The following is a 27,058-nucleotide window of genomic DNA, read 5'->3' on the forward strand; positions in this document are numbered from 1 at the left end:
TTATGCCGGCTATTTTGGAATTATGCTCGGGATGATTTTGGAACTATGTATTTCAACATGGTTTTATTGATGACCTTCGGAATATATCACGAAAATCTGTCACTTTTTCGAAATTTTTTTCGGACATTTCAAGATTATTTGTGTTTTCTTTTTCCTAAGATTTCGGTATTGCGCTCGGTACTATTTTGGACCTAGTTCGGTAGTTTTTCAAAACGATTTCGTGGCAGTTTCGATATCACTTCGGGGCCATCTGCAGTTTTTAAGTAGCTTTGGCATTGCTTTGTGGATCAATTAGATACCATTTTGGCTAAGTTCTAAGTATCACAGCGAGATTATTTGGGAAAAAGTCGTGATATTTTCGAGACTCTTTCAGGAACATTTCGGAATCACTTCGAGATTATTGTTATTATCATTTTGCGATTGTTTAGGGATAATTTCGAAATCGTTTTCCGAACTATTTGGGAACAGTATTTATGGTTATATTGAACCCATTTAGATAATTTGTAGTGTCAATATTTAACAAAGAACTTTTTTCTTTACTCTAGTGCGGTATTATACTCTCAGTACTTTTGCTCATCATCAGTAATTGGATAACACGAATATGTTGTCATTATCTCATAAAATCGTCATTGCTGACACGGCGAAAAAGTTTCGAGATGTTGGGTAAATTAATAACAAGCAAAATTTACTTATAAAAATGTTTAATTTAGCTTTACCGTTACATTTCAAATTCAACAGGTTTTCATGCATTTGGCGCTTCAGGAAAATTGCTAGTCGAATTATGCATTATTGGCTATCTCTTTGGTACATCCATAACATATTTTGTTGTAATGGGTGATTTAGGACCCCAAATTGCTTCAAAAATGTTCTCACTTAATATTGCGGATTTTCCACATTTACGCACTTGGGTGATGATTGGTATAACAATTTTTTGTATATTACCATTGGCTATGCTGAAAAATGTCGATAGCCTTCAAACAGTATGCGCTGCATCAATTGGATTTTATGTTTGCTTGGTTTTAAAGATTGTCTTAGAATCAGAGCAGCATATTGTGGAGCATGATTGGGTGGATAAGGTAGAATATTGGCGTCCAGCAGGTATTTTACAATGTCTACCAATCTTTAGTATGGCGTTGTCGTGTCAAATGTGAGTACTATTTTATTTATTTAAATTGTAACAGTTTTCATAAAATGATTTCTCATTATTGCATTATTAATATACTTAGGCCCGGTTTTTCAGTACAAGTTCAACTCAGTGTGTCAGTTAAACTACGCTTAAACTTATTCTGCAGTTTTCCAGTCTACTTTAATTGAAGTTTCAGCTAAGCTTAAGCGACCGATCTGGCTGGGTTAAACTCTAGTTAACCTATCAGTTATTTAATGGCGTCGAATATACCCAACAAGCATTAGTTAGTTAGCATTAGTTCTCATGTTGATAAATAGGCATACTTCTAAAATCTCAAGAGTTGTTTCGAAACAGTGGCTGAGCTCGAGAAGCATGGCCTACTCAGCAAAAGGGAATTTTTTATAAAACAAAAAATGCCATTATTTAAGTTGAAAAAATGTAATTACCAACTTGTGGTGCTCTAACTGGACTCAATGAAAGATTCCAGACCACAGTATTTTCACGAAAATAAAATACAATAATATAATTTATTTTTGATTAATTACGCTTCATTACTGCTATCAACCAGGTGTTTATTTCACACAATAAACAGCTGTTGGTTTTGGTGGTACCTGATTGGGGATTTTGTTTTTAACTCCACCACAACTCGATATCCAATGTAGGATATCAACTGGAGAAATGTGTTGAATATTCATTTGAGAACTTTAAATTTCTCAAAACTTCTCAAAGGTCGGAAAATAATTTAAGAATGACGTCTTAAGGAAGGTTTCGCATTGGACATTCGAGAACTACACATTTTACAAAATTTCTCAAAGGTTAGATAGTTATTGGGGAATGAAGTAGAATATCAACTAGAGAACTATCTGATTTAAGAATAATTAAATAATGATGTTGGATATCACTTCCGGAACTAGATATATATTTCGCCGGAGAATTTTTTCCATGTTTGTTGGGTAAACAAAATCCAGCTGTTGCCGTATCTACTAATTATCTAGAAAATAAAAAACCAATAGCCGTCATCCAGTGAGTTTTACAGCTCCGGATCATGCTCAATTCTCACGGGAATGCTCTGGATCATTGAGAGATTTGAGAAGCAGAGCTCGTGATATTTTCGCACACGTGAAATGTGATAGGCAGATGTCGCCGCTCTTTTTCGTTTAACTCATACGGCGAAAGGCTAAGCAGCGACATCTATTTTTGAAAAAGTAGGTTTATTAAAGGCAGCGTTGCCAAACTAAAGACAAGTAATTAACAAATTATCTGGCTCAAAAATTGAACCAGACTTCTATCTGGATTTATCTGGCTTAAATCGTTGTTGTTGCATTTACATAAAAAATTATTTATCTGGATCAGGATCTTTGCCACCGGATGATGGCTAATGTTGCCGCACAAAACAGCATACCCAAAGGCGGCCTTAAACTGTGACTGAAAAACTGCTCAGTACCTTAACTGGAGTTTAAATTTGACTAGAGTGTAAGCAAGCTTAGTTTAAGCTTGGCTTAACCAACTACTGATAAACCGGGCCTTAGAAAACATACAAATATAGAATTTTCGATAGCAACACTGTGCAACACTCGGCTGAGTATTAGATCAAGGCAGTTTTTTTGAAGAGGCAGTTCCATATGCAAAAAAAAGTTCTTTACCTGTTTTTTGAGATTAGCACTCGTGGTTCGTAACTGGATTCTTCCTAATGTATTTCTTTTATTTGTGGTTTTTAAATAAAAATAAAGGAAATGTGTCTGCGTTATTTGCTCTCTTTCCTTATTTGAATTGTGCCATATTTTTTTTAAGGGGATACATGTGTCACATTACTAAGTTCGCCAACTTTTTTATTTCTGATTATTTCGAAGATCTATCTTTAGACCACTTTAAATAAATAAGACAAGGAAGCAGACCACACCTACATATGTATCTACTTTTCTATTTTTATACTCAGCTGAGCAGAGCTCACACAGTATATTACTTTTGTTCGCATAACGGTACCCCGTAACGGCATAAACTAATCGAGATAGATATAGACTTCCATTTAGCCATGTCCATCCGTCCGTCTGTCTGTCTGTCCGTGAACACGATAACTTGGTGAAATTTTGAGGTATCTTGATGAAATTTGGTATGTAGGTTCCTGGGCACTCATCTCAGATGAATGAAATCGGACTATAACCACGGCCACTTTTTCGCTATCGAAAATTTCGAAAAACCGAAAAAGTGCGATAAGTCATTACCAAAGACGGATAAAGCGATGAAACTTGGTAGGTGGGTTGACCCTATGACGCAGAATAGAAAATTTGTAAAATTTTGGACAATGGCACCGCCCATATTTAAAGGAAGGTAATTTAAAAGTTTTGCAAGCTGCAATTGTGCAGTCTTTGAAGATATCATGATGAAATTTGGCAGGGACGTTACTCCTATTGCTATATGGGCGCCAAATAAGAATTAGCAAAATCGGATAACGAAGACGCCCACTTAAAAAAAAAAATTTAACAAAAAATTGAATATCTTTACAGTATATAAGTAAATTATGTCAACATTCAATTCCAGTAACGTTCAACAAAATACAAAAATAAAAGAAAATTTCAAAATGGGCGTGGCTTCGCCCTTTTTCATTTAATTTGTCTAGAATACTTTTAATGCCATAAGTCGAACAAAAATTTACCAATCCTTACGAAATTTGGGCATAGCTTCTATGACGATAACCGTTTTCTGTGAAAATGGTCGAAATCGGTTGAAGACACGCCCAGCTTTTATACACAGTCGACGGTCTGTCCTTCCTCTCGGCCGTTAACACGATAACTTGAACAAAAATCGATATATCTTTACTAAACTCAGTTCACGCACTTATCTGAACTCACTTTATCTTGGTAATAAAAATGGGCGAAATCCGACTATGACCACGCCCACTTTTTCGATGTCGAAAATATCGAAAAATGAAAAAAATGCCATAATTCTATACCAAATACGAAAAAAGGGATGAAAAATGGTGATTGGATTGGTTTTTTTACGCAAAATATAACTTTAGAAAAAACTTTGTAAAATGGGTGTGACACCTACCATATTAAGTAGAAGAAAATGAAAAAGTTCTGCAAGGCGAAATCAAAAGCCCTTGGAATCATGGCCGGAATACTGTTCGTGGTATTGCATATATAAATAAATTAACGGTACCCGACAGATGATGTTCTGGGTCACCCTGATCCACATTTTGGTCAATATCTCGAAAAAGCCTTCACATATACAACAAAGGGCCACTCCCTTTTAAAACCCTCATTAATACCTTTAATTAAAAATAAATGAACTTCAGCGTTTGCAAAATAAAGTAATAAAGAATATTCTCTCGCTTCCAATATGAACTTCCACTACAAGTCTGTATGAAAATAGGCTTGATATTAAACAAAGATGTATTCTGCAAACACTATTAGTGGTTTTCAAGAACAAAAATAATCTTATAAAGCATAACCTTAAGCTCAATACAATAGATCGTTGAGTATATAGTCTGCGTCAGGTAACGAGTATCAGAACCACGTTCTTTCGAACAGGAAAAAGTGCAAATTCATTACGCAATTATGGTGTGAAACTGTTCAACAAACTACCAGAGTATGTTAAAACATCTCACAACATTATCACTTTTAAACGTGAAGTGATTCTGTTGTTACTTCAAAGACACGATTTCAGTATCGACCAATATTCATATTACAATGCATTTAATTAACTGTGCTGAAAAATCCTTTCTTTCTCTTTTATCTTTTAATCAAACATTAAAAAAAACTAAAACCTTATATTTTATACTAACTCTACTGTATTTATCAATTTGTTGCATTTTTATATACCACTAAATATCTTTTATTTTTATTTTTTCTCTACATATAATTGAATAGCAACTGCATGACGGTATGCGTAGAAATTGTTAATTATCTGAGCTAAATTCTCACACAAAAATTTAATTTTTTTGAGAATGCATATGTATTATGGTATACGTATATCCAATGAATAAAGAAAAAAAAAAATAAAAATTTGATACCCATATTGTAAGAACACATTCTAGAGTCACCCCTGGTCCACCTTTATGGCGATATCTCGAAAAGGCGAGACCTATAGAACAATGGCTCACTCCATTTTAAAATACTCTTTAATACCTTCCATTTGATACAGATGTCATACAAATACATTGGAGGGTTACCTTAGGTTCATTTTCCTACATGGCGATTTTCCCTTATTTTGTCCCCAAAGCTCTCAGCTGAGTATGTAATGTTCGGTTACACCCGAACATAGCCTTCCTTCTTGTTTTACATACGACTATAAATTGAAACAAAAAAACTTTAGAAGAGCCTAATTCCGAGCTTTGAAAGACAACATCTATGTTTTAGAGACTAACTTTGAAAAACGGATGAAATACTTTTTTTCTTATAGCCCAATCCCTTAAAAAAAATGTTTTTGGTCCAACTCCTTGAGCTTCGAAAGCCAATATCTATGTTTAAAAGGCTAACATCGAAAACGAAAATACTACTTTTTTGCTTACGGTCTGGTCTGGTCCAACATCCAGACAAAAATTTCACTTTACCGTATTGTTTAATAAAATAACAAAAACTTGATATAAGTTCGCAACACCCACATAGCTCAATCTTCGTATATCTAAAAAGTCATCATATATCCCACACGTTTTCATCACTTCTTTTATCAGTCATCCCATTAGCATTAAGCTTTCCGAATTAATTGCAAGCTATATTAGCAGATTGGATATGTTAACTATAAAAAAAAAAACATTCGGCTTTATTAGGCAACTTTTTGAGGTGTTCGAGAGTATCAATAATCAGAGCATTGAGAAATTGAATGGTATTGTACGTAACGCTACGTGGATTTGTACTTTCGTGTATATAGCTGTGGGATTTTTTGGCTATGTCGCTTTCTGCACACAGAGTTTTTCAGGTAAGAAATGTACTATTATTTTCATAAACACTTAAATTTTATTAATGCAAATTTGTTCCAGGCAATATTCTAATGAACTTCTCGCCCTCATTTGGCAGTGATGTTATTAAAATTGGATTTGTGCTATCGGTTGCATTCAGTTTTCCGCTTGTCATATTTCCATGTCGTGTTAGTTTATATTCGCTTCTTTATCGAAAGGTAAAACAAATTACTATTTTATTAATGCAGCTATTTCTAAATCTGCAATCTTTATAAATTTAAAGGGTCACACTGATAACACTGGATATATACCAGAAACGCGTTTCAAATTAATCACCACCTGCCTTGTCAGTAGCTCACTTGGTATTGCGCTCTTAATACCATCAGTGGAGCTAATCATTGGTTTAGTTGGTTCCACTATTGGCGTTGCCATTTGCATAATGTTTCCAGCATTATGTTTTCGTAAAATTGTTACTAAACAATCTACCGAGCGTGCTTTGGCACAATTCATTTACGTTGGTGGCTTTTGTTTAATGATTTTAGGTACTGTGGCCAATTTGAATGCAATCGATGAACGGCATTCTGGTGCGCATTTGCGCGTTATAGAGGAGTTTGATGATGCAATGTTGGTGAGGCCAGCTGTAAAAGTAACTGAAATACCATTAAATTCTGCATATTTTCAACCACAAAGAGATGTAGGAAATATTGTTATGGAGCCTCAAGAGAAGGATGAGAAGAAAGAGCCATCAGAAAAAGCTAAGGACGCAACTGCTGGGCAATTAAATTCACAACAAGATGTAGAAGTAAAATCAAAACAGCATATTATTTCAAAAAAGGATGATGATATATTGAGAGTAATTGCGCCCAAATCTGCGGATGAATTGAAAGGCTTACATAACACAGAATCCAACAAGCAACATCAATTAGAAAATCCACCGAAATTAGATATTAAACCATTGCAGTTGAATCCTCCTTCAAATCTGCTATCGCCACAACAAGAAAGCAATCATTTAGAGCAGCAAAATATGAAACAACAAACAATAAATAAAGATGCTATAAAGAAAGATGAAGATATAGCAGATGAAGAACTAAAAAACATGCAAAAGTTAACAAAAAATAAAAAAGATGTCGAGCTTAAAGAAACACAAAAAGAATTGAAACAAACAAAAGAGCTATTAGAACGCACTGTTGATCAATTAAAACATGAACTGGCTAAACAGAAAGAAGAAACGGAAAATTTCGTTGCTGAAAAGTTAGAAGAGGTTGTACAAAAAGTAGAGCAAATCGAAAAAAAAGTAAAACAGCATGATGAATCAGCAGAGGTTTTAGTACCGAAGCAAAGCAAAGGAATCAACAACAACAAAGAGCAAGCAAACATACCAAAAGAAAGTGGCGTGCTGGGTGACGTACCCAAAATTCTGTCAAAATCAACTGATGTGAAAAAGCGCACAGAAGAAAGACCATTACTACTGAATATTCTTTCAGAGCAAGTTGTAAATGATGCTGCTGATAAACGTATGCAACAACAAAAAGCTTATGAACCACTCTCCTCTAAAACTGGCGAACTTATTGAACAAGTGAAAAATTACAGTAGTAATTTGGAACAACCGTTACCGCAACCTTTGGCTGTACTCTTTAATGTTTCAAATATAAAAACGAATATTCATGCACGTGACAGAGTCTATAAGCCTCTAAACACTTCCCAATCTAATACCAATGATACCATAATAATAAAAAATTCAAATACTGAAAACTCTACTCTGGTAAAACTTGTGCCAACGCCAACTGAAAAAGAAAAAGAAAATGTTGAAGCTATACGTCGTGATATACTAAACTTGAGCGCTTTAAAACATAAAGAATTTCCATCCTTAGCTTTAACAATAAACAATATTGAAAGCGATAGCAAACAAGTTGCAGAAAATGTTCAACACTTAAGGCGAAAACGTTCCAGTGCGGCAATACATTTGAACGAAAGTAACTTTGACGGCAAAGATGCGAAATTGCATAACAATAATTGTTTACCTGAACCAACTATTGAAGCACTTTTAGTAAATGGTGGTTTAAGTAGTTCAATTGATTTTAAGATACAAAATATTGGGCGCGAATTGCGTTCGGTAAATGATGATAACGATATGAAGAATTGAAATTAAGAAAAAAGAATATAAACTATAAAGGCCTCAAATTTGACTAAGCTGCTACTTCTGCTAATGATATGAAAATAAAAGGCATAAGTTTGCAGCAAAGTTATTCAGCCCAATTCTAAATATTCCCTCGTCATTTTGTTCTCGCGGATTTTTTTATTCTCGCCGAAAAATTCCTCCAATTCTTTTCTCCTGGGGAGAACAATAATTGGGGAATAGGAACTTCGAATTTTCGAAGTCAGCTGTTTTGTCAATTGAAATTTCGTTACACATTTCTTATTTTGTTCAGAAAATTGAAAAGTTTAGTTATTGTTGCGAATTTGTTTGAAATTAAGAAATAAAATATAAACAATGTACAGTATTGCATTTCATATAGTATTCACTGAAATTAGTAATGAATTGGTGCCACAGCAACATCAACAGAGGAGCATAAGAAGAAGAAGACAGCGGGATAACACAAATCCGCCGGAGTTGCCTGCTTCCATTCAGCAGAGCAATTTTCTGGCGACCAAGTCGAGTTGAAATCGTCTTTTGTCATATGCCAAAATCTATGTAAACCTTCTTAAAATATCCTTGCGCAATTTCTGGATGGCTGCATCAAATTTACCAAGAGCTCTTCCGTTGCTTATGATATACTTTTCGACTTAGAATAAAGAATATTGTGGTAAAATGTACATATTTTAGCACAAATTTGGACAAATAAGTGTTCTTTCTTAAAAGAACGAATTTCCTTTAGCGATTTCGATGCATTCTCTTTAATTTAACAAGTGAAAAAACTCCTAAGTAATGGCAGAGGAATCTCCCTCTCACTCACATTCATAATACCTACTTTTCTCCCATAACCGGTTTCCGCTTTTTCGAACATTGTTCAGGATAGGAGGAAAGGGAGAAGTGAAAAAACTCGCAAGGATTTTTATTTACAATACGAGGAATGGGAAAAGGGAAAAAACTCGCACGGAATTTTTGTTTAGAATTGGGCTGATTGGAACTATTTGGTTATACATATATGTATGTGTTGTAAAACAAAAATACATATAATATACGAAATCCTCTTATAACCTTGTAAATTAGCGTTATGATTATTTTATGGATAATCTATAAGAAGTAGCTGTTAAATTTAATATACATACATGTATACATATAATCAGAATTAATCTGCCGAAAACCATTCCTACCGAACCGTACGTTTTTTGCGTGGACTCTTATATACATACAAGTACTATATATGATAAATTATTACCTTTAACATGATTACACTTTTAAGTACATATATGTATATATGTGAATGAAAATATGTGTATAATTCATGTTTCGACGTCTGTTAAAAAGAAACCATAATAAAAAGAGTATTTATTTATTTATACACTTTCGTATTTGTGTTTACTCAAGTGTTACCAACTTGGTGTATTTTGTAATTTAATATTGTAACAAATTTACTGAAATTCCTCTTATTCCAAATCTTTGCTAACGTTCGAATCACTAAACTGTTGAATAAATAACTCCAATATTGAATAATGCAAAATGGTCTTTATTAGACTACTTGAAAATAGCACTTATACTTCGCAACTGATAGCTTGCTTAAATCAAACTGACTGACGGTGCCTCAACTGTTGCTGCTTTTATACTGTTTGGTTTCCTCGTTGGCATATTTCTAGGCGTTTCTATTTCTAGAATTTACTAGTTAGTTACCAGCCATAAAATTACCAGCTATAACTACGTTTATAGCTTCTTATATGCGGGTGTATATGTGAGTTATATTTTCACAAATTATTGCCTACTTTTGGGAGTATCTCAGATATATGCATGTGTTTGTGCTCTCCGCTGCTTGTATGGACATATGTATAGACATAATGATTGACTTGTTGATGTGCATACAAGTCACTGCTTAGTATTGGCTTAGAGATGATAGTATCCCTTAGCGTTGCTAATATTCGTCACAATATTATGTTTGGGGCACACAAGGCAAATCCAGACTACTGGTCTGCGGATTTTAGTTGCTTCTTACGATATGCTTTCTTTGCTTCTTTGCTTTGCCGCCTCATCATTATCATCACTAATTGGAGGTTAAACTTCTAAGCGGGGGTCTCCCGTTGCGCCATCTCTTAGCGACCAAAGACCATTTGGAAACGCCATGGTTGTTGTTGTTGTAGCAGTGCTTCGCCCCATCCAATGGGTGCGACCGATCACAAATTGTTCTCAATATCCTCTAACGGGAGTCCAGGGAAACTTGCTGTTTGAACAGGGGTGTACCATTATGAGGGGGTTAGAGGCGTTGGTTCCACAATACAATTAAAGAGATGGTTGGTGTCATGTGGGGACACGTTACAAGCAGGAAATATGTTTTGTATGTCGGGGTTGATTCTGGATAGGTAAGAGTTTAACCTGTTACAGTATCCACATCGAAGTTGAGCTAGAGTGACTCGCGTTTCCCTGGGGAGTGTGCGTTTCTCTTCTGCAAGTTTTGGGTATTGTTCTTTGAGTACTGGATTCACCGGGCAATTCCCGGCATAAAGGTCCGACGCCTGTTTGTGGAGTTCACTGAGGACCTGCTTATCTTTTTTGGCTTCATACGGCTGAGTTCTTAGGTGCCGTATTTCCTCACAATGCTTAAGGAGATGACTCCTTAAGCCCCTGGGCGGTGTTGGCTCATCAATCAGATGTCTGTTGGGATGCCCAGGTTTCTGGGTATTCAACAGCAACTGTTTGGTTAGCATCTCATTTCTCTCCTTGATGGGGAGTATTCTCGCCTCATTATGTAGGTGGTGTTCTGGGGATATAAGAAGACAACCCTTGGCGGTTCTGAGAGCTACCGACTGTCCTACACCCCAAAATCTTGGGTGTGATGTTTGATCAAGATCTACATTTTAGTGAGCATGCAGCCACAATTGTACCGAAAATCCAGAGCCGTAATAAAATTCTCAAATCTCTTGCTGGCAGTACGTGGGGAAAAGGCAAAGAAACGCTCATTACCACTTACAAAGGAATTGGCCACCCGATTGCATGATACACGTCCCCTATATGGTCGCCAAGCTTAAAAACTACTCACTGGAAGAAACGCCGTTGAATCTGCTGACATTCTTAACGGAGTATCTAATGACTTCTTCAAGTTCAGTATATAGCTGTTGTAGCAGTTCTAACGATTTCTTCCATTGACTTAGCAGGTTCTCTTTATTTAGTAAACCGGACTGGTTGTCCTATAGTCTAATCTTCTGGAATCTAGTAAATATGTTCCTTTTGATTAATAGATGATGTATCTCGTCCGCCTCAGCGTCCCTGACTATGGCGTCTGCCTTCTTGTGACCATCAATGCTCCTCTTGTAGTTACTGACGGCCTTGGTTGATGCAAAGGGAAAATATTCCGCTCGAAAGACGTACTGAAATCGAGACCTTAAGCTTAGAGAAGTACCAAAGTCACACCGTAGTCCATCTTGAACTCTACGGTGTAAACCGAGATTGCCTCCTTTCTGCGCACCACGTTCCACTCCAGTTCCTCATTATATAACATACGATGTTATCACCAACAACGAGACTCGCGACGACTTACTTCGAAAAGCTTTTCAACAAAAAATGCATCATTAGCAGAGCACTGAGGGCAGTGGAAGCTCCTTTCTCATTCACTCTGTACCGCCACTACGGGCACCAAAGGTCTATCGAGCACGAGAAAAACACTGGTCGATAAGAAACTACTCCTTTGCCGGATTAGACCCGGTATGTTCCTCTAACAAGAACCATTAAGGTACAAGTCTGACCATCTCGGGAACGATTAAATGTGACCACATTGATCCTTCTAGGGCATCCCGCACACCCCCTAGTTCCATGAGGAACCCATGAGGAACCCTAGGTTATCGCTGATAGCGATTTCCTCTTCCCCGGCTTGCGACGTCATCGCCTTTTCCTTCTCATCCTTACTTTTTTTCTAAGTTTTTGAGTTCATCTTGGTTGTACGACCACCTGCCCACGAGGCGGGCTCAGCGGTCTAAAATGGGGATAAAAACCATCCGCCACAACAGCGCCCCTTGCTGTGGTGAGGCCATCATTACTTCCCAAGGCGTCCCGGTATCAGGAAGGCTCCGTTTCGAATACAGCCGAATATATCGCCTGGTTGCAAATCGTCCAATAGGCATGGTCCGCAAAATGCCTTGGATTAGGGAGTTGGAAGTTCTTGGTCACCCCCATCCCGCCGCCCTCCAATGAAGCGAAACGGCGTAGATGCAGGTCTTAAACCGCTCAGCCCCATAGTCGGGCGCTATGGAGTTCGGCTAAGCCCTCACACCAACGACAAGGTGCTTCCTATAGTGAGGGGCTATTATGGTTATAGTAGTCTCTTCTAGCTTGAAGTTAACAAAAAAGATTTCTCTTGCTGATGTGTCACCTAGGGTAAGGCGGTATCTTCAATCTTTAAGTTGGCAGTGATAATGCGGATTTTCTACCACCAGGATTAATACAGCCTGCGTAGATTCAATTGGTGAAAAAATTGCATCGAACAATTTATTTGCGGCTTTATTGAATGTTGGAAAGTGGTGAACAGGATGTATTTATCCATTAAACGACAGGAATTTAGTTACCGGTGGTCCATAACCATCGTAGATTGTATATATGAACCCTTTACAATGTAGTGATATCAACTTTGTGCACTGCGGCGCTAACATGGCGTAAAGCCTTCGCTGGCCCGATGATTTACATAGGTAGATCCGTTTGGTTTTGAGCACCTTTGAGGTTAGACCATGATTGGCAGGTACTCACTTAAAATTATGCATTTAATATGGCCGGAAGTGGATAGCTGAAATTACAAAGGGCCTCTTGTTAATGGTGATTTGAGCGTTTACGGGGGTTACGGGGCATGTATGCCTGTCGTAAAAGGCGAATAAAATACAAAATTGCTTCAAGGAGTTGCCAGCGCAATATATAACTTCTCCAATCCAAACCCTACCTGTGGTGAATCATGTTTCGGTAATTCTATACGACACCATGACACTACTAATACGCGTCCAAAAATATCGAGAGAGGTGTCAAACGACGCGTATTGACCTCTCGATATTTTTGGACGCGTATTAGCAGTGTCATGTTGCCGTATATAATTACCCATGTTTCTTTAACAGCCGAGGCTCTGGCGACCCCAAGTTCCTCATAGAACTAGAGGGTGGGAGGGCGTTATGGCCTAAAAGGTTTAATGTGGTCATATCAAATCGTTCCCGAGATGGTCGGGCTAGTACCTTAGTGGTGCTTGTTACCGGAACGTACCTAATCTGCATCCGGCAAAGTTCATGCGTTACATCTCAATATAAGGAAACTGCTATTACTGCAGATGCATGATAGGTGATAGTCAACTTTAACTGTAGTTTAAACTCGTACTGAAAAACCGGGCCTAGGAATACGATACGAGTAGGTATCGAGTATTTTCATTCGATATTTTTTGGTATCGATTACTTTCTGCGTTGAACGAAGCAAGGAAGATAGAAGATCAAAAATTGTGACATCTATTGGAGGGGCCATACGAATAAGCGCAGTTTCGGCGTCGGATTCGTGGTGGGAGAAAGACTTTGTCGCCAAGTTCTGGCGTTCACGCCTGTGGACGAGCGTCTTGCCGCTATCCGAATAAAAGCAAAATTTTTCAATATATCATTCATCTGCGCCCATGCGCCGACAGAGGAGAAAGACGATGAGGTGAAAGCACTTTTTATGAACAATTAGAACGCACATACGAGCGCTGCCCCCGTCATGATATAAAGTCGTGCTTGGCGACTTTATACCAGGGTGGGCAAAGAAGGTGTTTTTGGCCCTACAGTCGGAAAGTTCAGCCTGCACAATGAAACTTCTCCTAACGGACTGAGGCTGATTGACTTTGCCGGTGCTCGAAACATGGTCATATCCAGCGCGAGGTTCATGCATAAAAAGATACACCAAGCTACATGGCTGTCTCCTGATCGAAATACTCGCAATCAGATCGATCACGATGTGATAGACGGACGGCATGCCTCCAGTGTTTTAGATGTGTGCACGATCCGAGCACCTAACATCGACTCGGACCATTATCTCGTTGCAGCCAAAATACGCACCCGCCTCTGCGCGGCTAAAACCAAGGAACAAAAAACACAAGGAAAGCTAGACGTCGAAAAGCTTCAATCACAACAGACTGCCAATGATTTCGCAACTCGACTCTCACACCTGCTCTCTGAGAGCACAACTCATCCTGAAGGAATACAGGAGCAGTGGGAGCATATCTCCAAAGCACTTCGTACTGCCGCCGAGGAAAAAATTGTTTACCAGCGGCCACGGAAAAACAACTGGTACGATGAGGAATGCCGCGTTGCAACCGAAAGAAAAGACGCTGCCTACAGGGCTACGTTAAAAGCGAGTGCAACGAGAGGAGTGTGTGAACGCTATCGTGAGTTGAAAAGGGAAGCGAGACGCCTTTTCAGGAAGAAAAAAGCAGAAGCAGAAAGACGTGAGTGCGAGGAGCTTGAGCTGCTAGCCACCAGGAATAACGCCCGAAAATTTTACTAAAAATACGGCGACAATCGATGATGATGGAATGGGACATACATATATTATTATGACGAAGTTAGAATAGCACTAACCAGATTGAAAAACAACAACGCCGTGGGCGCTGATGGATTGCCTGCGGAGCTATTCAAGTACGGCGGCGAGGAGTTGGCAAGGCGCATGCAGCAGCTTCTTAGCAAAATATGGGCGGACGAGTGCATGCTCGACGATTGGAATCTAAGTGTTCTTTGCCCAATCCACAAGAAGGGGGATACTGCAAAATGCACCAACTATCGTGGAATCAGCCTTCTTAATATCGCATATAAGGTCCTTTCAAGTGTATTGTGCGAAAGATTGAAGACCACCGTGCACCAGCTGATTGAACCTTATCAGTGCAGCTTCAGAACTGGTAAACCTACCATCGATCAGATTTTCACAATGCGCCAAATCTTGGAAAAAACCCGTGAAAAGAGAATCGACACATATCACCTCTTCGTCGACTTTAAAGCCGCCTTCGACAGCACGAAAAGGAGCTGCCTATATGCCGCTATGTCTGAATTTGGTTTCCCCGCGAAACTTATACGGCTGTGCAAAATAACGCGCTCAGTCACCGCACTGGAACAATATTCTATAAAAGCGTGCAATTACTGGCATATGCTGAAGACATTGATATCATCGGCCTAAACACCCGCGCTGTTAGTTCTGCTTACCCCAAACTGGAAAAAGAAGCGGTAAAGATGGGTTTGATGGTGAATGAGGACAAAACGAAGTACCTGCTGTCATCGAGAAAAGAGTCAGCGCATACGCGCCTTGGCAACCACGCTATTGTTGGCAGCCATAATTTCGAAATAGTAAAAGACTTCGTTTATTTGGGAACCAGCATCAACACTAGCAACAATATCAGCACTGAAATCCAGCGAAGAATCAATCTTGCCAATAAATGCTACTTTGGACTAGGTATGCAATTGAAAAGTAAAGTCCTCTCTCGGCGAACGAAAATCATACTCTACAAGTCACTTATCGTACCCGTCCTGCTATATGGGTCAGAAGCATGGACCATGACAACAGCAGATGAAGCGGCTTTGGGAGTGTTCGAGAGAAAAGTGCTTCGAAAGATTTATGTACCTCTACGCGTTGGCGATGGCGAGTACCGAAGAAGATTTAATGATGAGCTGTACGAGCTATACGCAGACATCAACATAGTTCAGCGAATTAAAACGCAGCGGCTGCGTTGGCTAGGCCATGTTATGCGAATGAAAGATGATGCTCCGGCCAAGAAAGTGTTTCTATCGGAACCCGCCTATGGAAGCAGAGGTAGAGGGCGGCCCCCACTCCGTTGGAAGGACCGGGTGGAAAACGATTCAAAGTCCCTTGTTGTGGCCAATTAGCGCCGGTTGGCGGAGCGAAGGAGCGACTGGCGCGCCTTGTTGGACGGCCATAACCGTTTAGACGGTTAAGCGCCAATTAAGTAAGTAAGTAAGATTACTTTCCTCGAACTATTTCAATGAGTACATGTATCGAGTACAAGGTGGTATCGGAACAACACTAGCCGATATAAGTTGATATTCTACTCAGGCTGTAGCTCAAAGCTTGAGCAACTTGTGTCCCATCAAAATTGTTTACTTCTTCACTCAAATTCAAACGATTCAAGTGCTTTTGATAAAAAAAGTTAAAAAAGTAAAAAAAAAATATACTAGTGTCAAAAATTTCCAAAAAATGTTATCTACATTTGAATTGGAAAAAGAAAAACCGCAAAATTTCAATTTAGTTAAACATTTTTTCAAATTTCTTATATTGCAAATTCTTTACTTGTCTCAAAAAATGTTTCCTTCGAAAGTAAGTAGTTGTTTAAAACAGCATCTCTATTTTGCATGAATTTTTGCTTTCATTTATAAAAGTATTAAACTTTTTTCCTTTGTATTTCAGTTATTTAGTAATGAATCATTGCCAAGTCTGGGTGGTTCTTTCTTGTCGCTGAATGCCGTTTATTCAGTAAGTAAATCGAATTTTAAGTCAGTTCTAGTTTCCTCATAGTAATTTAATTGGTTTGTGTTATTTACAGAGCACTTTTGGTCCAACTACTAGAATGGAACTCTATCCAAGACGACGCCACACCGAATTTTATTACGAACCACAGCCGATGGAAGAATATCAAAGTCGCTCCTGTGAGCATCCTCAAGATAAATTACAGAATAAAGGACGTGGATCTAAATTCGAATTGGAACCCATTGAAGAGGAGACACCAAAATTGCGCATCAATCCACCGAAAAACTCGGATATGCGCATGTTTCGGAACAGTTATTTCTCTTGAGCTCATCACAATGTATAGCTTTAGCCGTAGCCTCGAATGAATTGAGAAAAGACGTAGATAATGTAGGCTGGGCCAAGGAGTGTGAACTGAGTGTGATTTGCTTTCAAAAATTGTTTATGAAACTTATAATTTTAATGATTATTGAAAATTATTTATTTATAGTTAGTAACTTTTTTTGGCTTGCAATTACGTGCTATAAAATTTGTTTTGTTGTAAAGCAATAAATCTATAACAATAACTAATAATGTAATTTAAAAACAAAAAAATATGTATGTTTACTAAAGACAACCGTACTATGTGATGTCTCTACAAAGGGTAATACAGAACAAACGTACGTACAATATGCAACAATTATGTTGATCTTAAGGATCATTCATTTATGTAGATAATTATTTTTTATTTATTTTTGTCAAGTAATATGCGCTAATTATTATTTTTGGGCTTTGTTCATGATGCCTTCTGTATGTGACTGCAAGCTTCAACGCTTTCAAATCTCAAACATCACCACCAATGGCGTGCAGATCGTCCAATACCTAAAAGGAAAAAGATGAAATAAAATTTTTGCAGACGCATTTTCCAAATTCGATTTCTAATTACTTTTCTTAACTTACCTCTAATACAGTGGCCACACTCCAAGCCTGCGTACGACAGGAATCGTTACAATAAGCTCCATTATCATTGGTCAGTTCAGGCAAACCGCGCCAATGCGACGTGTGCAACTCTTTGAAATGAGCACGTAAAATGGACCTGCAAATTTGCAAGAATTCTATTTTCAGAACCAGAAATGCAGCCAAAGGCATAAAAGTCCGGGTCAAAAAATTGTCCTAGGTGAAAATGTTTGAGTTCTCAGGTATCCTTATAGAAATATCATGTCGAATCATGCATCCTTTTTATTTTTCGAACTTTTTCCATAAAAGTCCACATATACAAGTAAAATCTGTATTTTAATTTTTTGAGTCCGATAGAACTAGTTAAACTCGTACTTTTAAAAATAAAAGTCGGGAAATAAAAGTTAAATCCCGACTTATTTTTTAAGGCCAAAATAAAAGTCTGGCTTGATAATAAAGAAACGGCTTATCCAAATTAAAAAAAAAATTATTTGGGATAAGCCGCTTCTTTGTTATCAGCCGGACTTTAATTTTGGCCTTAAAAAATAAAAGTCCGGATTTAACTTTTATTTCCGAACTTTTATTTTTAAAAGTCCGAGTTTAACTAGTTCTATCGGACTCAAGTAATAAAAATCCGAAAATAATTTTTATCTTTATCCGAATATATTAAGTCTTAAATTAATAGTTTTGCAAGGAATTATTTTATATAAGGAATAACATTTTCCGCCCCTGATTCAATCTATATATATAAAAAGAAGTGTACATTTTGATTGTCATTCCATAACTCGAGAACGGCTCGACAGATTGCCATGAAATTTTTAGGAAAGATACAGGAAGGAGAGATGATGGTTAGTTGATTTTGAAATCCCAAATCGGTTTAGCCATATATATATATATATAAATCAAATTCTGTGTGTGTGTGTGTTCGCTATGGAAACGTATTTCGCACACATCAATCATCACCAAATTTTGGTTATGGGTTCCTTCGATCAACGGGAAGGTTTTAGGCTAAAAATAATTTCGATATATAAAAGGGGTGTGGCACCTCCCATACAAATGGAATCTTTGGTAATGCATACCTTTGAAGGTATACATGCCAGAACATTGAAATTCAGTAAGGAGTTATATGGGGTCAATCCCTAACACCGCCAAGAAAAGGCGGAATTGGGAAAAAGGGGGCGTGGAACCTCCCATTCAAATGGAATCTTTGGTACTGCATAACTTTGAAGGTATACATGCCAGAACATTGAAATTCAGTAAGGAGTTATATGAGGTCAATCCCTAACACCACCAAGAAAATGCGGAATTGGGAAAAAGGGGGCGTGGAACCTCCCATTCAAATGGAATCTTTGGTACTGCATAACTTTGAAGGTATACATGCCAGAACATTGAAATTCAATGAGGAGTTATATGAGGTCAATCCCTAACACCACCAAGAAAATGCGGAATTTGGAGAAAGGGGGCGTGGCACCTCCCATACAAATGGAATCTTTAGTAATGCATAACTTTGAAGGTATACATGCCAGAACATTGAAATTCAGTAAGGAGTTATATGAGGTCAATCCCTAACACCCCCAAGAAAAGGCGGAATTGGGAAAAAGGGGGCGTGGAACCTCCCATTCAAATGGAATCTTTGGTACTGCATAACTTTGAAGGTATACATGCCAGAACATTGAAATTCAGTAAGGAGTTATATGAGGTCAATCCCTAACACCACCAAGAAAATTCGGAATTGGGAAAAAGGGGGCGTGGAACCTCCCATTCAAATGGAATCTTTGGTAATGCATAACTTTGAAGGTATACATGCCAGAACCTTGAAATTCAGTAAGGAGTTATTTGAGGTCAATCCTTAGCACCACCAAGAAAATATGGAATTGGGTAAAAGGGGGCGTGGCACCTCCCATACAAATGGTATATATTATACTGCATATATCTGGATGTCGTAATGGTAGGATAATTAAAATTGTTAAGGAGCTATGTGACGTTAAGTCCTAAAACCTCCAGTAAAATGTGAATGGGGAAAAACTATGGCTGCCGTACAAACTTAAGTTATTTTAACACCTAAAGTTTGACTGCATTGTTGAGTTTAGCTGTTATGCCTTTTGGACGTTTAGTAATCTGCCGCTGTTAAAAAAATTGTTTAGCTTCAGTCTATCTACATCTATCTTCTATCTATAAATCTTATAAAATAAAGTCGCTAAATGCCATGTATGCACATAACTTCACACAGAATGCTCCGATTTTAAAACGGTTTTTTGCATTTGAAAGCTTAGCTACGTGAGATGGTACAGTTAATATAATTTGAAGGTATATATTATAGGGGCGTGGCAAATTGCCAAAATGTAGTAAAAAATCATAAAATTTTGGTTACACAGCTATAACTCATAAACGGATGGATGGATTTAAAAAATTCTACTTTTCAGTAAAACTTTGAAATATTTACCTTCGATCTGCATCAAAAAAAGTAACATTTTTATCAAAAAATGCGTAAGTGTGTTTGTTCGCTGTGAACTGTCCGCGCTAATTGCTTTTGAGTGAGGCTTGATGCGACACATACATACGTACATATATAGCATTCGCTGCGTTATTAAACTTCGGGCGTAGGTTTATAGGTATGGATGTATATCACTACATAGTATAAAACAAAGTCGCTTTTTCTGTCCCTATGTCCCTTTGAATGCTTAAACCTTTACAAATACGCAGCGGATTTTGATGCGCTTTTTTTAATAGATAAAGAGTGATTGAAGAGGAAGTAACGGATGAACATATTTGGCTGAAAATTGGTGGAGGGCTAGCTTAGAACCAGGAGACAGACATAGGCTACTTTTATCCCGTTCTGGATAGGGTCTTGAGATCAAAACGTGGGCCTGGGTAATCCTGGGATATGTTTGTACAATATGGGTATCGAATGTAAGCTGTTTATCAGTACTTTGATACGGGGTATTTTTCGTACCCGCGTGTAACTAGGGTCTCGAGATATAAGCGAAAACGTGGACGCGGGTACCCCTAGAATGTGTTTGTAGAATATGGATAACGAATGAAAGCTGTTGATGATTGCTTTAGTGACCCGGGTACCCCTAGAAAGTGTTTATACAATATGGATAACAAATGAAAGCTGTTGAGTGCTTTAGTACAGGGTAGTTTTCATACCTATTTGTGAAGGGTCTCGAGATATAGGCCAAAACGTGCATCAGGGTAACACTAGGATGTGTTTTTACATTATGGGTATCAAATTGAAGCTGTTGATGAGTGCCTCAGTACAGAGTAATTTTTATACCGCTGGGTGACTAGGGTCTCAAGATATGGGCAAAACCTGGACCCGGATACCCCTAGAATGTGTGTGTAATATGGATATCAAATGAAAGTTGTTGCTGAGAGCTTTAAAGTAATTTTCATTGTGATATTCGATTTAGTTGCATTAACCTGGCAAAACTGATAAATGTGCATGCGAAGCCGAAATAAAGGCATGAATGAATTAATAATACCCACATAACTATTTACATACGTCCTATTCGATTTTCCTGGTAATAAGGGATGAAGAAGAATGGGAAAAAGACGGAAGGAGAAGGAGACTGAGAAAGAGATAGAGTGAGACGAAAATAGAGATAGATGAAGCGAAAAGACGGAGGGAAGAGTAAATAAAAGGATTAAGAAAAATAGGAGAGGGGTTGGGGGGGGGGGGGGGGTTAGACGGAAAAAGTTTATTAAAATGTATGGAGATAGACCAAATTTAGGGCAGAACAACGTCTGACGGGTCTGCTAGTCTTCTATAAAAATCAAATTCTGTGAGTGTTCCCTATGAAAACGTGTTTGCTATACTTCGATCATCACCAAATTTTGGCTCTAGGTTCCTTCGATCAAGACGAAAGTTTTTCATATTTCAGAATTGAGAATTTTAAATTTAAATGTTTTTGTTTTTTGGCTATGCGAAAGAACTATCTTAGCTCCCAAAAATTATCATGTTAACAAAATCAATGATCGCTTTCAAAATCAATTTCCTGGTGAAGTGACGAAATATAAATCGATCGACACAGTTACAGATGAAGATAAAATTGTGAATTATCCAAATGGATTTCTATACTCCTTAGAACCAAAAGGAATGCCTGGGCATATATCAACTTTGAAAATTGGCTCACCAGTCATGCTTCTTCGGAATGTAATCAAAGCAACAATCATCAGCGGTAAAAGCAATACAATAATATAAAATAAGATACAATAAGATACAAGAATAAAATGTTTTAACAGAAAATTTCACCAAATATGCGTACAAAATTCAATTCAATTAACAGAACAATAAATTAAATTATCAACAAACAAAACAGAAAAAATAACGCAACATCCATTCGATCTCGGGCGTTACAACGTGCGCCTGGTAAAGCTAGTCATATATATATATGTATATACCAGGGCTGTAAAAAGATTGAATCAATTGAGTGTGTATTCTCTCAGCATTCTTTTAAAAATTGTGATTTTATGGTTGCATATTATAAATCCCCATTCCTAAATGGCTTAAGATACTTTAACTCAAAGCCCGTGTGTGTGTTATTGAATGGTAAAATATTATTCAATATAGAGTGTGACCAGTAGGACCATTCCTAATGATTAATGAATGTAAACTTGATATGAATGCACACTTTTTTCCATTCAGTACTAAATACTTTTTCGCCAAGGTAACTTTTTTGTAAACTTTCATTGCGTACAGATATGTTAAATCAATTTAAGAGTTGGTTGCAAAAAAGGCGTAAAACGGGTCAATAGAAATAATACCCCTTCTAATTGTTCAAGTAGTTTATTATAAAACCAGAAAGTCTTAAATCATCTTCATGGTTTCCCAACATAACACATACAAGGTGTTGCACTTCATAGCAGATTTTGTATACTTCATAATTGGGTTGATTTTTCTTTCATTAATCGTGTAAGATTTTTCTATTAGAAGAAAATTTTTCTAAGCGGGGTTGCCTCTCGGCAGTGTTTGGCAAGCGCTCCGGGTGTATTTCTTCCATGAAAAGCTCTCAGTGAAAACTCATCTGCCTTGCAGATGCCGTTCGGAGTCGGCATAAAATATGAAGGTCCCGTCCGGCCTATTTGTAGAGAAAATCAAGAGGAGCACGGCGCAAATTGGAAGAGAAGCTCGGCCTTAGATCTCTTCGGAGGTTATCGCGCCTTACATTTATTTTATTTTTAATTGTGTAAGATTGTGCGCTTTTTTGAGTCCTTTTTAGGTATATTTCGCCGATAGATTGCTTAAATAAAAGCATAGGGCTCTTGATTATAAAAAGTATCCCAAAGACATGAAGACATGAAACTTCGCAACGACAATCTATTGCTTTCTTGCTATATGTCAAAATATTACTACATGTCCTCCTTATTTTGCTATTGTTGTAAAATGGATTTTGTGAATGAACACGTGAATTGTGCCCATAAAGTAAATTGTGGACATTTTTTGTCGATAATATAACAGCAAAAATAGATACTAGATTTCAAGACATTTAAATTTAAATACATCAAAGTACATATGTATATCTACCGGTGATTCCGTTGGAACATCGAAATTCCGAAAATTTCGATAAAATTATGTCCATTTCCATGGCATCATATTCCTTTGAGTCACTTTCCCCGGTTTCCTTTATATTTGAGCAGATTTGTATTTAAAGTCAATTTTCCTTGCTGTCTAAAAAGCTACAACTACCTATAGAGCCTACGTTAATTGACTGTTATTACAAACTATTGTATTTAGAACAATATTTTTCTTAGAAAATAGAGAGACCAAACCAATATTGATACAGTATTCGGCCATATACCGCTAAGAAGAATGTATGAAGGAACTTGTACTAAGAGCTTTTATAATGAATTGCCTTTTCTTCAATTGTTTAATCACCAATTAGGGACGTACAAATGTACTTTTTCATGCAAGTACATTTTATATGACACGTTGGTAACACTTATTTAGAGTGATGACAATTTTCGGAACAGGGATGTTGAAATGTTTGTCATTTGCTTTATTTATTATTAAATTTTTCAAAAATATTTTTATAGTAAATTTCCTTGTGTTTTATTACCATTTCAAAAACGAAATACGGTCAATAATTGAATTTTGAAGTGGATTTAATTAAATGCAACCATGTGATATTTGAGCAGGTTTTGTGCATGTACCACATTTTTCATAATTGATTGGTACTAGAAGTGTGTGCACACTTAGCAAAGGCTGCATTCATTTGAATGCTTATTCTGTGTTAAATTTTTTTTGTTTCATTCAATTACTTCATTCTTTCTTCGAATGAGTTCAGGCCATTGTGTACAATGGTTCAGGAGTGCAGTCTTTTCTTCCACTGCTGAATGAAGAATGGGTTAACTTTTAAGCCATATTCTTTAACAAGGGATGGATGACGAAACAGCATTCTTAAATCATTGATTTAAAATTTAAAATGATTGCTCAGTTTTACAGCTCTGATCATATATGTAATACTCCTATATTGCTAATAGAAAATGCTGGCAATGTGTTTTGAATTCGAAATGAATTCGAAGGAAAACGGGGAATAATTCAATTGTAGTGAAAAGTACGAAAATTGTAGTAAAAAAGTACCTTAGTAGTATATTAGTAGTGATAATAAATTTGTAAATGCCAACAGGTTCAGAGACTTAAAGGTAAAGAGAACCGCCAACAGAACGAAAAATGGGACACAGTAAAACATCACATCGCGGGTAGGTAATTCACCATTGGGGAAATGTGGCATAAAATTCGTCAATTGCAACGCTAGAAACATTTTATTTTGATATACATAATAACCACAATTTAACTGTTTTTTGAAGTTTTCAGTTACTTTTTTTGTGAAATTTTAACGAAAACACCGCGTTTTCTGCTAATCTTAAAGTAGGTAATGTGGGGAATTACCTATAGCCAGTTTGACAATTTATATTGCTGTCCGTCGTTGGCGACCCTATAGCTTTACGTCTCTGAACAGGTTTGGGGAAATAATTAATTTTCTACTAAATATTTCGTGAATCGTTATGTTGGTTTGGGCATTCTTTAATAATTTGTTTGAAGAATGCCGTACGTCAGAATTGTATTCAAAAAATACACTATCTCAAAATTTATTTAAATTCTGAGCATAAATTCAATGTATTTTCACATAAGAGGGACTTAATGAAAACCATTCTGAGATAAGGCGTTCTTCAACCTAATTCTGATATAAGGCGTTTTTGTAACAAATCTTTAAATGGGACATTTTAGAAAATATTTTATCATGGGGTGATACTCTACTCAGCAGCATGGAAGTGTTCCGGGTAAACCGTTAATTTATAATATTCGGAACACGTTGGTGATACTACCTCGCGGGGTCCGAATATTCCAAATAAGTATATACATAATGTTCCAAATACACATAAAACGATTCCACAAATTCTTATATGGAGACGAATGTTCCGAACATACGGAATGAATAATTTATAGCTCAATGAGTATATTTCGTTATGGCATCCCATTATTTACTAATAAAATTTTTACCTGAATCGATTACTTGTCGAGGTTTTGACGTTGAACGATGAATTTTATATTGGTTAAGTTTCGTATATTCATATGTTCACGAAAGTGCACGATTCTTCGGTGTCCGTACTTTTCATAAAATCACCAATGTTCAGTCACACTAATAGATCATGGCATAGTTAATCAATTCATCATAAAATTAAAAAGATTGTTATAAGGAATTATGGAGTTCAGTACTTATTGTGTATTTGTAAACTGATTGTTTTCTATTTCTACTACTAATATTTTTCGAAAAATCGCAAAGAAACAACACAGTTAACGGGTGTCAATTCGATTTGGGAGCAAAATGACTGCAATTGTCAAAAAATTTGTCAGCCGAGCAAAGCTCTTGTGATTGAATCATGAGGTATGTACATTCGATTATTGAAAAGAAAAACAAAAACGTTTAAACAACAATATATCGGCACTCTGATGGTTGAGAATGTACTTAGCCTTTTGTAGCAATATACGAGTATTACTTATATGGCTCTGATGTATACAGATATTAAATAAGGTATGATAGAGAGCATTGTGAATTCATACAAGTAAAAAATGTTTATATTCCTTCATTGCCTTACCTACCTGTCAAATAATCGCTGACAGGGCGAATGTCTGGAAATGGAAGAAAGGTTTGTTTTTTGCTCGCCGTTATTAAATTGAAGTGCCATGAATTGCTCCTTTGTGTTTCAAATCAACTTTTCTTGTAAGTGTGTATACAAAAAAATCAGACTGCATAATAATATTCATTTCTAAAATCTAGTTAATAGATAAAGATATGAGCAGCCAGTTTTTCAAACACTTTAAAATATGTAAAAAATGCAATATACCAGTCGTTTACAAAAACGTTTGACAAACACTGTTTAGCAAATGGTTTAAGTAATCGAACAGCAATTGAACAGGTGACTGAGGCTGTTTACTATTGTGAACGTTTTTTTTTTATAAACATTCGCCATTTGTATGAATTCATAATGGTAGAGAGCTTTTATTTTTTCGAAGATTTGCTTTTTATCCCTTTTAACACAGTACAACACTTAGCTAGGTATTGACCAAACCCACTTTTTTGAAGAGATTGATCCAAAGCAAAAATATGATTTTCCAGTTTTCCGAAGTTAGCCCGTTATAAGATTGTTTTTGCAGTTAAAACTTGAGAGTCGTAGTGGACCCAACTGGTCCTATAAGACATTGGAAGCAGGTTGAAGACAATGCGCTGATCAGAACTCACAATCCTATATTCCGTAACCGAATTCAGGAGGGATAAGTATCGGGCGGTGTGAAAAGGCAGTGATAAGCGGATCGGGTCCTAGCAGTTGTAAGCTGGGTGGGTCCTAAAAGGTTTCTAGTATTTGCGAGCTGGTTAGTTTTTTTTTTATCTTGATAAGGTCTTCCAGTCTGGTCAATATACCTTGTGGTAACACTAAGGAGAAATTCAGTCCATTTAAGGTCCTTAAGTCTGTTTTTTGCTCGGAAACTCACCATGTATCTGCGATTGTCGCATCCAAATAACCACATTTCTTAGCAAATATCAAACGTGCACGTAAATAAAATCCGATAGGCCACACCCATTCAGGTCCCTGATGATAATTAAACCCATGCGCCACTGTACAATCATCAGCATCATTTGAGTTATCATAATTTGGACGATAGTTCCAATCATCTGGATCGAGTGTCTTCATACCCAGAGGGCCAAGTAAATGTTTGCGTGCTTGCTCGAGTGCTTTCCAAGCATTTTGCGCATTAAACAGCTCTGGGGCCACAACCATCGCAATGGGAAAATTGCAACGCAACTGATAATCGGTCCAACCTTGAGAGGCGCCATAACAATCTTTATAAATATTTTTCTTGTTCGCTCGCATGCCGGTCTCCGCTTCAGTAACAAAGAAATATTTTTCGAAATTATTCTGTATACGATCGGCCCATTGTTTGTAGGTCCAAGAAGTTTGTTCACCTGAAAAATGTATTGTGTTAGTACGT

The 27,058-nt window shown here is 37.0% G+C and overlaps 3 protein-coding genes across 17 annotated transcripts in view; 2 read left to right on the forward strand and 1 right to left on the reverse strand.

Annotated features, from left to right (window-relative positions):
• The window catches only part of LOC137244871 (putative sodium-coupled neutral amino acid transporter 10), a 121,213-nt gene extending 111,689 nt beyond the window's left edge, over positions 1-9,524 (forward strand). For 11 of the 13 annotated variants that reach the window (XM_067774543.1, XM_067774544.1, XM_067774532.1 and 8 more), the window contains 5 exons: positions 546-663; positions 739-1,147; positions 5,847-6,043; positions 6,105-6,241; positions 6,307-9,524. In XM_067774543.1, coding sequence (XP_067630644.1) covers positions 546-663; positions 739-1,147; positions 5,847-6,043; positions 6,105-6,241; positions 6,307-8,166 — 2,721 coding nt within the window. In that variant the 3' untranslated portion in view covers positions 8,167-9,524. The remainder of the gene's footprint in view (positions 1-545; positions 664-738; positions 1,148-5,846; positions 6,044-6,104; positions 6,242-6,306) is intronic. The other 2 variants (XM_067774541.1, XM_067774542.1) reach the window with 2 other exon arrangements.
• Positions 9,525-16,352: 6,828 nt separating this feature from the next.
• LOC137244873 (uncharacterized) lies at positions 16,353-17,225 on the forward strand. Its single transcript, XM_067774546.1, has 3 exons — positions 16,353-16,482; positions 16,573-16,638; positions 16,709-17,225. The coding sequence occupies exons 1-3, from the start codon at positions 16,363-16,365 to the stop codon at positions 16,955-16,957; spliced, it is 435 nt and encodes a 144-aa protein (XP_067630647.1). The 5' UTR covers positions 16,353-16,362; the 3' UTR covers positions 16,958-17,225.
• LOC137244868 (glycogen debranching enzyme) overlaps positions 17,087-27,058 on the reverse strand; it is a 41,247-nt gene continuing 31,275 nt past the window's right edge. For 2 of the 3 annotated variants that reach the window (XM_067774529.1, XM_067774530.1), the window contains 3 exons: positions 26,561-27,032; positions 17,569-17,704; positions 17,087-17,490 (listed from right to left, as the gene is read on the reverse strand). In XM_067774529.1, coding sequence (XP_067630630.1) covers positions 17,452-17,490; positions 17,569-17,704; positions 26,561-27,032 — 647 coding nt within the window. In that variant the 3' untranslated portion in view covers positions 17,087-17,451. Of the gene's footprint in view, positions 17,491-17,568; positions 17,705-25,069; positions 25,209-26,560; positions 27,033-27,058 lie in introns of those variants that run through there. The other variant, XR_010951216.1, reaches the window with a different exon arrangement.

Source organism: Eurosta solidaginis, chromosome 3, assembly GCF_040869045.1.
Source record: "Eurosta solidaginis isolate ZX-2024a chromosome 3, ASM4086904v1, whole genome shotgun sequence".
Taxonomy (NCBI): Eukaryota; Metazoa; Arthropoda; class Insecta; order Diptera; family Tephritidae; genus Eurosta; species Eurosta solidaginis.